This window comes from Pyxicephalus adspersus, chromosome 12, assembly GCF_032062135.1.
Source record: "Pyxicephalus adspersus chromosome 12, UCB_Pads_2.0, whole genome shotgun sequence".
In the NCBI taxonomy this organism is placed as follows: Eukaryota; Metazoa; Chordata; class Amphibia; order Anura; family Pyxicephalidae; genus Pyxicephalus; species Pyxicephalus adspersus.
The window spans coordinates 34,527,895-34,542,425 of NC_092869.1; the positions used below are offsets into that span (position 1 = coordinate 34,527,895).

At 37.0% G+C, this 14,531-nt stretch overlaps 1 protein-coding gene across 2 annotated transcripts; it reads right to left on the minus strand.

The window, feature by feature from the left end:
* Positions 1–1,039: 1,039 nt before the first annotated feature.
* Positions 1,040–12,908, minus strand: PAPOLA (poly(A) polymerase alpha). Of its 2 annotated transcripts, XM_072427423.1 has the most exons (21): positions 12,714–12,908; positions 9,577–9,747; positions 9,238–9,386; positions 8,854–8,963; positions 8,569–8,622; positions 8,149–8,260; positions 7,951–8,040; positions 7,718–7,856; positions 7,425–7,497; positions 7,117–7,237; positions 6,895–6,979; positions 6,703–6,756; positions 6,497–6,616; positions 6,024–6,133; positions 5,435–5,556; positions 4,807–4,949; positions 4,418–4,509; positions 4,083–4,306; positions 3,809–3,877; positions 3,096–3,155; positions 1,040–2,839 (listed from the first exon to the last, which is right to left on the minus strand). In XM_072427423.1, the coding sequence occupies exons 1-21, from the start codon at positions 12,719–12,721 to the stop codon at positions 2,744–2,746; spliced, it is 2,202 nt and encodes a 733-aa protein (XP_072283524.1). In that variant the 5' UTR covers positions 12,722–12,908; the 3' UTR covers positions 1,040–2,743. The 2 variants fall into 2 exon arrangements, with proteins under 2 accessions (XP_072283524.1, XP_072283523.1); XM_072427422.1 differs by having other exon boundaries at positions 9,577–12,908.
* Positions 12,909–14,531: the final 1,623 nt, after the last annotated feature.

Consider the following 14,531-nt stretch of genomic DNA (forward strand, 5'->3'; position numbering starts at 1 on the left):
CTAGCCTACCAAAGCACCTGGCTGCTCTGTGCTCCTCAACCTGGGCTACCAATGCACCTGGTTGTCCATTGTTCCTCAGCAGGGCTACCAATTAACCTGTGTACTTTTTGTTCCTCAAATGCACTACCAAAGCACCTGGCTGCTCTTTATTCTTCATATGGGCTGCCAATGCATCAGGCTGATTTTCTAACCACATCTGGTTTACCAATGCACCTGGCTGCCTTCACAACTGCATCTGGGATATCAATGCACCCAGTTTTCTTTCCAAACATTTGTGTCTTACTAACGGCACCTGGCTGGATTTTTAACCATTTTTTTTCTCAACAAGACCCCAAATATCTTTGAACTCCTTGTCAAGAGCCCCTTGTCAACCTAATGCCTGGAGCCCATTGTAACCATCATCTCTGGAGCTCATTGTCACACTAATCTGTGTTCTTACCCTTATCCATAGCACCTGGTGACTCCAGCAAAAAAAAAAAGGTGAAAGAAGCAGCACAATGATGGTCTCCTATTAGTCTTCTCTTTACTCATATCAGCATGTTCATAGTACATACACACACAAACTTTTTTTTTTTTTTTTTTTTTTTTTTACATAGAACCCTCAAAATAACTTTCAGTTTTCTAGGGAACCCCTTCTATATTTACTATATCCACAGATCACAGTACATAGTGTGTTGGGTCAGATTGCCTCTTACATTGCTGGAGAGTGGGGAAAAAAAATCATTGGTATCTGTTAAACCGAGCTGAGCATCACAAATTGCTCAAGGAACCCCTAGCAACCTCTGGAGGAACCCTAGAATTCCTTGGAACCCTGCTTGAAAAACACTGCTTTATAGGCTGATAACAGGTACCAATTTACGCTGCTTGAATTCAATACATTTCATTTTATACTATTGAATACAGAACTGCATTAAAGTGCATCTTTATTTTTGTCTAGTTATTAGTTTTATTAAACAGAGGTAACAAATATTGAAGCATGCAGGTCAATGCAGGTTTGGAAGGCTATTGCAGTCAACAAAGACACACAGGAACAAGTCAGTGGGGTTGTGCGGTTTTTATTTTTTTTTCCTTTTCAATTGAGAAATACATAATCTGTTTACAAAATAGCTTTTGAAAAATACAAGGAATACGGGTACTATAAAACAAACCAAACTCCAGTCATAAGACAATACATACATCATGCGGAAGCAACAGTCTGATCCTCGGGTTGTGGAAACAATTTAAAACACAAGAAGTGGGGAAAAAAAATCAAGTTAATTTTGGGAAAAAAAAACAAACAAAAAAAAAAAAATAAACAAAACAAAACAAAAAGTGTTTACTTGATACAAAGTTGTGGACCGTAATAAAACAGGAGAACCAAAGTATCCATTATTTTCTGTAAACAAATGACTATTCTGATCTGGTGCCTGATGCAACTACGTGGAAAGCGTAAGCCTTACATGGGTTCATTCTAAAGGTGTCTGAAAGCTGTGTGAGGATCATAAGGCAAGAACCTTTATGAAACAAAGGGGGCGAGTGGCCTGTGGTCAGTGATTATTGCAGAGCCTTAAAGGGATTCGACATAAGCCCAAGTCAGACTTAGGAAAATGTTTGGGTTGCTTTGGTGAACTTTTTTCAATGGGTTATTTTCCCAAAAAATATAGAAAAGGCAAAAGAAGACAGTGGACTAGTACCACACTGCCACCAAAAGGAGGCAGTTTTAAGAAACAAGCTTTATAGAAAAAAAAATTTCAGACTGCATTATTTCCATTTTAAACTAGCTATGACGTTACTACAAAAACCCTTTATGGATACACTTCCTATATCCTACATAACTTCGAGGACAAATAACAGTTTAAATTCCAAACAAATGGCAGACTTTTAAGAAAAGGAAAAAAATAACTGCAAGATGGATTACTTGCAAATTTTCACCATTTGTTCTCTAGCTTTAGCTCAGCTAGCACGCCTAATATGGAAAGTCTATAAAGAAGTCACTTAAGTAACAAGTTTCAACCTGATTGAAAGCTGTGATGAGTGTAGACAGGACTTTGCCGATTTGTGTTTAATTATTGAAAGTTACATGGTCATGAAAAAAAAAAAATCCCTTTAAATTGGCCTAAAATGCGTCAACCCTCACATTATGATAATTTAATGGTTAAGACGAGAAACAGCAAAATGTTCACTTTCATATTCAATAAAGCCATCCAAAAAAAAACAAAAACAAAAAAAAAACAAAAAACAAAAAAAGACAGACATCCAGTGTTGGGACCCAACATGCGCAACTCTAAGCATGGACTGAAAGTAAAGGACAATTTAAAAGAAACCCGTGTAAAAGATCCTCACTACTATTAAAAAGGAACAGGGAACATAAAAGTGCATCGGCTGCTATTACATTTTTTTTTTCTTTCTTCATTTTTTTTTTTTTTTTTTTAGGCCAGTTTTTTAAATCTTTTTAAATTAGTTACATGAACCAACCATGGGATACAGAGGAAAAAACACGATCAGTCTCATCGACCTTCTTCTCGACTGGAGTCCTTTAGTAACGATCGTCATTTTTTTGTGATGTAACATGTTAATTGAACTTATTTCCCATCATACTAACCTGGGCCTCCGAAAATGACGGGTACAGCCCAGTTAAAGGAGTCTATGCAGTGTTCCCATCACTCTTGTTCTCCTCAATGTCGCTCCTTTCCTGGAGATACCACACAGTTCATCTGGCAATAGATTGGATATGGACCCTGAGGTGTTGAGATTGGGAGCAGTCTTATCGGTTCAGTCTTAGCTTTATCGAGTTCTTGATAACTGGAATTGGATTAGCTGGGAGAGCTGGGACATCTGAAAGGTCTGTACTGAATGATCGCTGTAAAGAAACAAGGAGGAAGAAAAAGTGTGCAAAAAGCTAAGAAAATACATTTTTAAACTATACAGCAAAAGTAATTAGAAGATACATCGACATGGATGTAGCCATAAAATTTTCAGGCGTTAAAAGGTTTTAGATAAACTTTTGCTGCACAATTTCTTAAATGACCCCCTTGCTATCAGCTGTCCAGATTGCAAATTATTCCCAAACTGCCAAAGAAATAATGCCTTACACCAAATTATTCTAAGTGACATACCTGATAAGATGGTAAAGCTCCCGGTACAGGAGACGAAGAGTTTCCATTTATTTCGTTCTCCTGTGAGAAAAGCACATGAAAAAGAAGTCATGAAACGTAACAAAAGCTGAATAATTGACAATATCTAATAAAAGTACTACTAATAAAGACAAGGTTCATTCTTAGGCAAAGACAAACTGTCTGCAGTGGATCCTAAGCAGAGACAACTTAAACACCTGTTTCACCAGCTTCCTATTCATATTGCTGCACTCCATAAAATTTCAGAAATAGTCGCAATAGTTGGGACAGACATCCCAAAATGGCATAGTACTTTTAAAATCCAATTAGGTTAGTAGAACCTGTTCTCAGCAGAATGGGGGAAAATATGCAGCAGTTATGTGTGTTGACCAATGGCCATCTTCTGGCAGCAAGCGGTGAACGTGAAGTATTCATGTATGATATTTCATATTATTGTGACCAAAAGAAGTTGTCAAAGGATGATTTGCACCCATGCAGAATATTTGTGTTGGATCGGCAACTTTAAATCATATGGTTTTTCTAACAAAAGGTGAGGGGGAGGCAGCAGCTGATGTTGCACTACATGCATAAAGTTGCATAAAGTTGTTAACAAATACAAGATAAACACACCCACAGCTACTTTAAAAAGGAAGAAAGAATACATACAAGGCATCTCTAAAGGAAATATCATTGGCCACCTATCCAAAATGACTCACCTTTGTCGTTTCCATTTCACTTCGGCTTGAATCATCCGAGTCTACAGCAGTGCAGCCATTGGTGTCATCCTGAAGAAAAAAAAGGCGGCAATTAAATGGATGCATTTAATTTGTTTAATATTTTTTCCTACTGTAAAAAAAATTACATCTGCTATTGCTGTGTTTGGAGTGTGTAAAGGATTACAGAATGTGTAAGACACCTGGGCCTTTTCCTTGTATACTACCAAAAACTGTACCATGAAAAAGCAACTGTATCACAGATAAATATAATTACCTCTTCAATTTTGACTTTCTTGGAACGTTTCTCCTTTAGAGGCGGTGATGTTCGCTTTACACCCCCTGTTGGGCTTGGCAGTTTTGTTGCAATGCTTGAGAAAGATTTTGGAACTTGGTTTACCACTCGGGTAGCAGTCACCACCCGAGACACCAAAGGTTTTGGTGTAGAAGGGATGGCTGGCGACACGGCAGTGTCAGCAGGAATGCTATCATTTAGATTACCTGAAAGAAAACAGCCACAGTTAAAATCACACAGGGAAAAAAAAAAAAAAAAAAAAAAAAAAAAATTGAAAAACTGGAATCTCATAGTAGGGCAAAAGGTTCCAAACTTACCTCGTGATGAGTCTAAGGAATTATTTGGGGACTGCACAATGCTCTCCGTACTTGATACATTACAGTTCGCTGTTGTTGATGGACTGCGTCTTCTGGGGGGGGGGGGGGGGGGGGTGAGTTATTTTCAAAAGTCTTACAAATATAACTATACCTACTGCTTAAGTTAGTTTATTAGATCTATTTAAAAGAACCACTAAAAAAAAAAATTCCAAGAATATACACATATATACATGTTTCCCCAATGAGGTATAGCAGGGTTTGTCCATCTATCCCATGTTTGTTAACATTTACCTGTTTTTTTTTTTTTTTTTTTTAATGCAAAACCATTTTAAACCCCTTTGAAAAACTAGTTCTCAAAATTATACCAAAAGGTATTAAGGTCATCTTACCCCTGAGACAATCCTGAGGCATTCAATGGACTGGTTCTGGAGCTGTTGGTGGGAGAAGGCACAGACATACTGTTGTCACTGTCCACTGATAAGTCCAGGCTGTTGTCATGCAGACTGGCCAGCTTCACACCATCTGTAGAATGCTGTAAAACAAAACAGTCCAAAGTTTAAAGTCATTCTCAACCAGGGTTTCCCCGTTGGTTGCTAAGAGTTCAGCAAAGCGAGCCGAATAACACCACTGCACTTTTTAAATGTCTGTAACAGAAAGCATTCTTCCCAAAGATCACCAATATAAAGGGACCTTATGAATTATAGCTGGGGCTCCCCTAAAAAAAAAAAAACATTCAAGTCTAGACTAATTCTCTAAGCTATAATGAAAAAGTCAAATTGGCTTAAATCTCTAAATAAAGCTTAATAAAAGCATAAGTTTTAGAAGTTAAAAGGTAGCTAAACCATTTTGCATTTGTCTAATTACTCACTAGATACAACAAATTCCTTCCTAATTAAGGCAGCTCTATGCTGGTGAAATCTTTTTACTCTATTGTTACACATTTGAGAAGTAAATATCTCATAAACAGATTATCCAGTTAACATTTACTGATGCTTATTGTAAAGTGCTAGACTTTACCTTTTTCTTCTTAGGGAGCACGTGTGTGGGTAGGAGCTGATGAAGTTGTTTCCTTTTCACGTGCATGGCTGCGATCTTCATGTCTAATTCAAACATCTTGCTGTTTATAGCATGTCTGTAAACTACATAAAAAGACAGTACAGTCACATTAGAGCAAATAGTCACTAACAACTTTTTCCTAACTTACAAACTATATAAACATATTTATGTAAAGTTGTACTGAGTAGAAGACTGCCTGTAAAAGAGGCAGGAAGAAAAGAAGATGATAAAAAGTTCTAAGGGATTTGGATCATTAAACCCTAGTCCTTCTAGGACAGAAGCACAAAACAAACACACGATGGTCATGGGAGGGTTAAACCTACCCACTACTCTTGTAGGTGACAGCATAACACAGTTCTTTAGGAATCTTGTGTAGATTATAGAATTGTAGCCACAGAATCATAAAATCCATTGAAATATCAGTTGCCCTTGTATTTTTATATTAGCATGGTGCTTCAAAATACGATCTATAAAAGAGTTATCTGCAATGCAAATGATAAAATATTTTGATAACATACATAACATCCTTTGTATTAAAAGGCCAGGTTACCTGTATCTGTGAAGGACTGAATGTCAAAAGTGAGGTCAACGCTGAGGTTTTCTGAGCTTTCCATCTTCTTAAATACAAGTCCAATTACCCACATAGTCCGAAACTCTTCCCTGAAACAAAAACATCAAGAAATATTTTAAACTTTTTCCTTACATCCCCCTAAATGTACCAAAAGTAAATTACTGTTAAAGAGACCATGTTTATCAACTTCACTATATTTGTAACAACTAGAAAATTCAGGTAAATGTCTCAAGCAATCGTACAAACAAACAGTTCAGCCATCCATGCCATACTTTAATAACTTGTTTCTAATATAAACAATCTTTTAAGGCAGAGGAAATTCAAGAAACATACATGTAAGCTCAAAATTAGGATAAGACATAAAAAGGTATGTAAAACAACTTTAAAAAAAAAAAAAATAAAAAAAAAAAAACCAAACACACACACACACAAGTTAAAAGTCATCATCTTACTTTTCTGAATTCTCAGCAGGGGCAGGGAATGACTGAGGGTTGACATGAGCTAGGGTGATAAATTCATTTTTCTCCAAGCTTCCCACAAGAATACGAATCTTCGATTCCACTAATCCAATCCTGGAAAAATAAATTACATGAATAAATTACATAAATACATTACAATAAATTTTGTCTAGTTTTTTTTAGTGCAATTTTGTACTTACCACTCTAGGTGCTGCTTTTCGGTCGGTGCACTTGCAAGCAGGATTATGTAATGCCTGGAAAAAAAAGACAATGCCATTTTAATTAAACAAGATTTCAAAGTACTGTATATACCATTGCACAAACTGAAGCTGGCAACTCAATAGATCCATCTAAAAAAAATAAATAAAATAAAAATAAAAAGATATACGTACTTGTATTTTTGAAAGAAGTTGGGTGCCTCAAACAGTTTTGACCAATCCGCTTTTCCCAACAAGATCTCATCAGTTATAGCCAGTCCTGCAGACATGAAAAATACAAAATAAATATAAAAATATTCACGCATGAGCACTAAAGTTATATAGAAAACACCGGGTGCAATGATGTATGATGAAAAAAAATTCAAAAATACAAATGATGTGTACAATTATATTTACCTCGTTTAAATTCTTCCACCATAACCATTCTTGTAGAAACAGACACATTGTAAGTGGAATTCTGTTGAGGATAAGCTGGAGTAATGATAGGCATAAGGTGGTAGCGATCACTGGGATTAACCTGTGGGGAAAACACTCACCTTTTCACTATAGGAATATAATAAATAGAGTTGTGCGCTGAGTGGGTCATTTACTCAGGTAACAGTAAAATTGTGTTGATAAGGATATAGTGCAGCTTTAATTATTAAATTCTCTGTAGATATATCCAGATGCAAGACTGCAGTTTAATAGTGGGAAATATTACTTACCCTTGGGTCCCATACAGGCAAATTAAGATTGCACTCCTCTGGTTGCTTCAGCAGCACTGGATTAGGCCACTCCCTGTCAAGGAATAATGAAATGAGGCGAGATCAGATAAAACAAAACAATATACAGGTGCAAGGAAGAAGGAATTGTGCTGTGGCTACAAAGCTGAACTTTAAAATACCCAGGCCCATTAAACAATAACAAAATAAGCAAAAAAAGGAGTGTACGTTCATTGTTACCTTGGGCACTAAATAATGTGATCACACACAGGTGAACCAACAGCTACATCACTTACCATTTGGAAAAGACAAGGAAAAATTTATGGACAAGCGTCGAGGCTATGGCATTTGGATACAGTTGGCATGTTCTTGCTACCAGCATGGCCCAGGAAACGCCACCCAGAAATCCAAGGATATTGGAATATATGTTATGGCCTATAGAAGATAAAAGTGAGGAAAAATTATGTGTTTTTATTCAAACAATAAATAACTCAATTAAGCTGTTAAGTACGAAGAAATAAATACTTACGTTTGGCCCAAAGTTTGATTGCTCTCAAAGTTAGCCTGAAGTTATCAATGTTTGGAACTAAATGTAGGATTTCATCAGTCACACGACAACCTAAAATAAAGAAAAAATTAAATGGTTTGTGATTTGCAAAGTTTTATAAAACATTAAGCAGACAGGGAGGAGCTAGTGTACACTTTGATACATGCTTAGTTAACATACCATTAAGACTCCGTATGCATCTGATATCCAAGTTCTTCAGCAAGGTATCGTCTCGCAGATCTAAGTCCTCGGGAATTGTCTGAAGAGCAAGTCTTGCAAATAAAACATCAATCTAAAAATAATTTAGAAGCAAATATAGGTTATGAGTAAATTGTCTACATTTCTGAATATGTATCTCAGTAACTTTCCCCTGCAGATCTGTGGTATAAGGATACACTTACAGATCTGCTTGTATCTTAGCTTTAGAAACTGGATCAATCATTTAGTAATAAACACTCCGTTATACAACTGTTAATAATAATAATATTAAAAAAATGCCCAAAAACATTGTAACCCCCATTTACTTTCCTAAAATAAATTTGATTAGATCTGTACAAGAATACATAAATTTATTTAAATATGGGGAATTTATTTTTTTACCTCTATCCCATCAAAGGACATTTTAATCACAGGAACATATGCATCTTCTATAGACTGTAAAGAACAAAAAAGAAAGGAAATCATTTTAGTAATAATGAAAAAAAGCAGCACTTAATCCTACATTATTTTCTTGAGGCAGTGAAGTGTAGCCTACAAAATAACATAGCATACTTGACTTTCTACTGGGAGCTTAGTTTTAAATATCACTTTCTGTGGTTACTATTGAAATTGAGATATGAAGCCTACCGTTTATATTAGTGATGGGAAAAAAAATGTTAAACTTACACGTAGGTCCTTCACTTCATCCAGAAGCTTCAACTTCTCATAAAATGATGTAAAAAAGTCAGTCCTTTCTACGTGCCTGGGTGCCACACATAGGGCATCAATATCAGCACCTGTAATTAAAACCAGGGTTATAGAACTTAAGGCCAAAGAAAAAAATGTAACTGCAACAATACCAATAATATTATACTGGCTGAAAATCAGATTCACAATTAAGTTTCACTTAAGAAGTAAATCCTGATCTCAAGGTTTTTGTATAGCAAAATGCAGCTCCATAAGACCTACTCTAGTAATAGATGGATTGTGCTACAAAACCTCTTACAAAGAGCACATAAACAGACAAGATGTTTACCCGATTACACAAAAAAGGGTTTGCATCCACTTTACCTTTAGTATGGACTCCTAAACGGTACGATCCAAAAGTAAAAATCTTGCCTCCAACATTCTCTATTACAGATTGAGGAAGGTGCTTTTGTTCACTGATTTCACGAATCCATTCTTTCACCAAATTATTTAGCTTCCCTAGAATTAAGATTCTGTAAAACAAAAAAATTCAGAGGTCTACGCAAATAAAGTTATTAAAATAAACTTGGAAATTTTGAATAAACCCAAAATGAAAGAAAATTTCTAGTGCAATTCATTCAATTCTCAAAAAACGTTCAATGGAATTTTATTGGTTTCTAGAAGTGAGACATTTTCCTGGAAAATGATTGATGATGATGATACCTGCGATGTAATTCCTCCTCTTCTTCAAAGACACCAAAAGGATTTAAAGTCTCTATGAGTTTCTGAGTGTGAACACAATCTGACTCCTTGGGCACTGCTAAACTGATTGGAGAGGTGATTCCATAATGCTTCTGGGTTTGCTGTTGTTGAGCGCCCTGGTTTGCAATTGGACTAAAATAAAAAAGAAGCATGCATTAGAACAAATAGAACCCAACTAGAAAGCTGAAAAGATTAATAACCAAAAATAAAACAGTAAAATCCTCTAGTTATACCAATACAAATGTAAAATAAAGAAGAACCCCAACAAAAACATTTCCTTTTCTTTTACACAGAATGGAGAAGGTTTCACTTCTGTCTGTTCCAGATGTGGTGGAAATCTATCACTTTCTTTAGAGACAGCATGGGACTGTACAATCACAGCAATACCAGCAGTTATTAAAATAGTGTAAGGGCTGGGACCCACCTAATCAATTCCCATTTACCAGGGCTGAACCTTTAGTGCAACCAATCAGAAATGTAAAAGCATAAATCACAAAGTTAATTTAAATTCAACTGTATGACCCAAAATGACATTTCTCTATTACAGACAAAGGTGTGTGAGGTCATCTGGCTGGCAGCCTTCCAATGAGGCCTTGCCTTAATTGTATGATATCATTATCTGCCTCACCAACACTGGAAAATTAACCGCTTTGTACTTCTGCCTCTTATCTACATCGCTATGGACATATTGACATGAAAGAAAAACATTTCTGTGCACACAGAGAAGCAAACTGGGGCACAATACAAAGATGATGGAAAACGAAGCATAACAAAGGGGGGGGGGGGGGGGTGTTCATTAGAAAGTTGGAACAAAGTTCTTTATTACAGGGCTTATTGGGCTCCCATGGCAAAAACACAAAATTTGTCATTTTCTGTTATTACCAGTCAGATGCTTGTAGCATCATCATCATCATCATCATATCTAGAAAGCAAAACAAGACCTCTAGAATGGGTTGCCAAACAGAAAAAGATGCACAGTACATATTAGCAACCATAAAACATGCACACAACACAAATCAGGTATATAAGGAATGTTCTTTATAATTAGAAATTCCATGTTGCTGGTTTGGAAAATAAAAAAAAATGTATGGTTTACAACAGAGCTGTTCAACCCCAGGATCATAGTATAGCAGTAGTACTTTATGACAAATCTTACTACGTTTATGACCCTAGACTTCCAGGAATGGATCTATAAACCTCACCACCACAACACATGTACTGGAAAAAAAGGCTGAAAATGACCGGATCACAATAGCAATACAGATACAAGAAAAATTCACAACACCTTCTTTGCATTTAGATGGCATCAATTTAAACTGACTTGCATTTATATTTTTAAATACATTGTGTTTATGTACATTTTTACACATTGCATTCATTGTGGGACTTTGTAAACAGCAAGAGCCAAATGCATTTATTCCTATCTTAAGCACTCATCACTTTTAAAAAATTAGCATGATTGACTTTCACCCTGCACACAGAAAGCATTTTGTAAACAATGAATTGCAGCTTGTTGGTGCATTAAAAATGCAGCCAATGCATGTGATGTACAGGGGACCGAACTTTAAAAACAACAAACACTAAAGAGATCCAATGCAGCTTGTTTCACTTTGACATAACATACACAAACCAAACACAGCATTTTGTAAACATAACATACACAAAACAAACACAGCATTTTGTAAAAAATGAATCTTGGCTTGCTAGTGTGTTACAAATGCAGCAATTGCATGTGATGTGCAGGAGAACTAACAGCAGCAAAAACAGATCTGAATCAGTTTGTTTCCTTTGACCTAACATACACAAACCGAACACATTGTAAACATAGGCTTTCAGCTTGCTGGTGTATGTTCTGCAATGAGAATTGCAGCCAATGCATGTGATGTGCAGGGGACCTAAAACTCAAACCAACAGAAACGAAACAGATCCAATGCAGTGTGTTCTACTTTGACCCAATGTACACAAACTAAACTTTGTAAACAAGGAATTGCCGTTTTCTGGTGTATTGAGAATTGCAGCCAATGCATGTGATGTACTGGGGACCTAACTTTAACAGCAGAAAAAAAACAAACAGATCCAATGCAGTATGTTCCACTTGACCCAGTTTTCACAAACTAAACTTTGTAAAAAATGAACCTCCACTTGCTAAGAAATGCAGCTAATGCATGTGATGTGCAGGGGAACTGACAGCAGCAAAAACAGATCCAAAGCAGTTTGTTGTCTTTGACCTAACATACACAAACCAAACAGAACACTTTGTAAACATACGAGTTCAGCTTGTTGGTGTATTTTCTGCAATGACAATTGCAGCCATTGCATGTGATGTGCAGGGGACCCAACTCTAAAAGCAGGAGAAACCAAACAGATCTAATGCAGCATGTTCTACTTTGACCCAGTGTACAGAGCATTTTGTAAACAATGAATCTTGGCTTGCAAGTGTATTAATAATGCAGCCAATACATGTGATGTGCAGGGGAACCAACTTTAAAAACCAAACAGATCCAATGCAGCATGTTCCACTTTGACCCAGTGTACACAAACTAAATTTTGTAAACAATGATTTGCAGCTTGCTGGTATATTGAGAAATGCAGCCAATGCATGCGATGTGCAGGGGACCCAACTCCAAAAGTTCCAATGCAATTCTCCAAACTGTACGAAAAGTTTAGGATTGCATGAGTATACTTTATCTGATCACTGAAATAAGTGATCAGATAGAAAGCAGAAATATGAACCAAAAATGAGAAATCCTCTGTGTGACCCAAAACAATGTCTGAGGACCCCATGAAACCAGAGCATGGAGCTGTAAGCAGAAGAGAAGTCCCCATGGCAACCAGAACCCATCCAGCACCAATCTGGTTAAAGCAAAGCGAGCTCCTGATTGGCTGCTCCGGGTTCCTGCACTTTGCTCCTGGCACTGTTTACTAAACCGGACCAATGGGCTTCCAAGCCGCTTCACCTCCAAGGCCAGCGCTGCAAGAAAACAAAATACAGGTACACTACGGGACAAGGCCCCGCAAGCTTGGTCCTGGACGATAATCCACGATAGTCCCCTTGGCTGAGGGGGTCACGACATCAGCTGCAAACAGAGAATACTTACAAAGGCATGGTGACCGTGTTCACCCTGAATGATGCCTCTCCAGGGTCTCCTGGGCATTAAAAAGCCGGTACACACCGAGAGGCGGAGCCAGCTGTGACAACAACAAAGAGCGGCCGGAACCCGCCGCCTACCCGCTTCCCGTCTGTCACAACATGGCGCGGAATCGCTACCACAGCAACATTACGGTCTACGTTCTTCAATACGTGACCACGCACGGACGTACGTCAATGCGACAAGCCACGCCCCGACGCCACAGCAAATCACTCTGGGTATTGTAGTAAACCTGGGCTCATTGTTGCTATGGAGTGATGGTAATGAGGCAGTTTCCAGGGAGAATGAAAAAAAAAAAAAACAGCTTGCGTTATGTAAACAGAATGGAAATAAAGATTTCTTTGTGATCCTAATATGTTTTCTGTGTTTCACGTTTCCTCCCAAAAACTTACATTGAAGCTTGTAATTGCATAAGCACAACTGTTAAAATGTAAATGTAGAGCACTGCATACAGCTGCAATGTTTTTAGGATTCCCTAAGGACATGCACATCAATTTACAACATAACAGACATGATTACACATACACACTGCAGAAAAGTGAAAGAGACCCATATTCTTATCCCTCCAGGAAGTGGCAGGGGAAACCAGCTTCCAGATTTACTTTATACTGAAAATTTCATTTATTGCAAGTTAATAATATAGCATTCCAAGTAAATGAGGTCCATAATCCCCCCAAGACTATCTAGTGAGGGGCACAGGGAAAACAAAAGTTTCAAACTTGCAAGTTAATATAAGTAAATGAGTTCCCTAACCAACCCAAATTAGTGGGGGCACAGGGGAAACCAGCTTCCAAATATACTTTTTACTGTATATTGCATTTATTGCAAGCCATCTCTAACTGTATTGCAACTCTATATACCCCTATAACAACTCTATGACAACTCTATATAACTCCATATCAACTCTTTATAACTATATAACAACTCTATATACCCCTATACCAACTCTATAACAACTCTATATACCTTTATAACAACTCTATATACCTTTATAACAACTCTATATACCTCTATACCAACTCTATATACCCCTATAACAACTCTATATAACTACATATCAACTTTTTAATACTCTATAACAACTCTCTATACCTCTATAACAACTCCATAACTCTTTATTTTATTGCAAATGTCTGATTTTTAATAGTCACCCATTCCACTATCTGGATTATCAATTTTTGTTCTCTTAAATAGTTCCCTCTTTATCCCTTAGCCCCTATATCAGGGCTTCTCTACCAGGGTTTCCCCAAAGGTTAATAGAGGTTCCTTGAACAATTTGGATCTCTCAGGACACCAATGATATTTTTGGTGCTGATATTATCAGCACTGTAAGAGGAATTATTCTCAATAATGATCATTATGCTAATTCTCTGTGAGCTGTAGATATAGTTATTATAGAATGTTTAAAAGGTGGAGAAAGCCTGGGCTAGATAATATGGATATAGTAATTACATAGAAGGGGTTCCCTGAAGACCTGAAAGTTATTTCAAAGGGTTCCCCGGGTTAAAAAGTTTGTTCAAACAATGTCATCCAGAATCTTCAAAAATCAGGGTATCACTCATCCCTGGGAATTTCTGCAAGGGAATATGTCTGCTGCAGGTCGGGCGTGGTGGGAAATCAAGTTAAATATTTCCTACCAGACTATAAGAGTCTGATGATAAAATCCAACTTTAATGAAACTGTCAGTATAAGTGCAGTGAACCTCATATACCTGGGCTGACCAATGTTCACCATGCTGAAGCTTTCACTGCTCCCCACAAAGTCCCT

Bases quoted from the DNA above. Each gene is read 5' to 3' on its own strand.
- PAPOLA (XM_072427422.1), bottom strand. From the start codon at position 9,767: ATGCTTCTTTTTTATTTTAGTCCAATTGCAAACCAGGGCGCTCAACAA. The intron at 6,980-7,116 runs GTAAATATAATT...TCATGTCTGCAG, and splicing joins GGTGGAAGAATTTAAACGAG to GACTGGCTATAACTGATGAG. The intron at 3,878-4,082 runs GTAATTATATTT...TTTTTTCTTCAG, and splicing joins AGAAAGTCAAAATTGAAGAG to GATGACACCAATGGCTGCAC.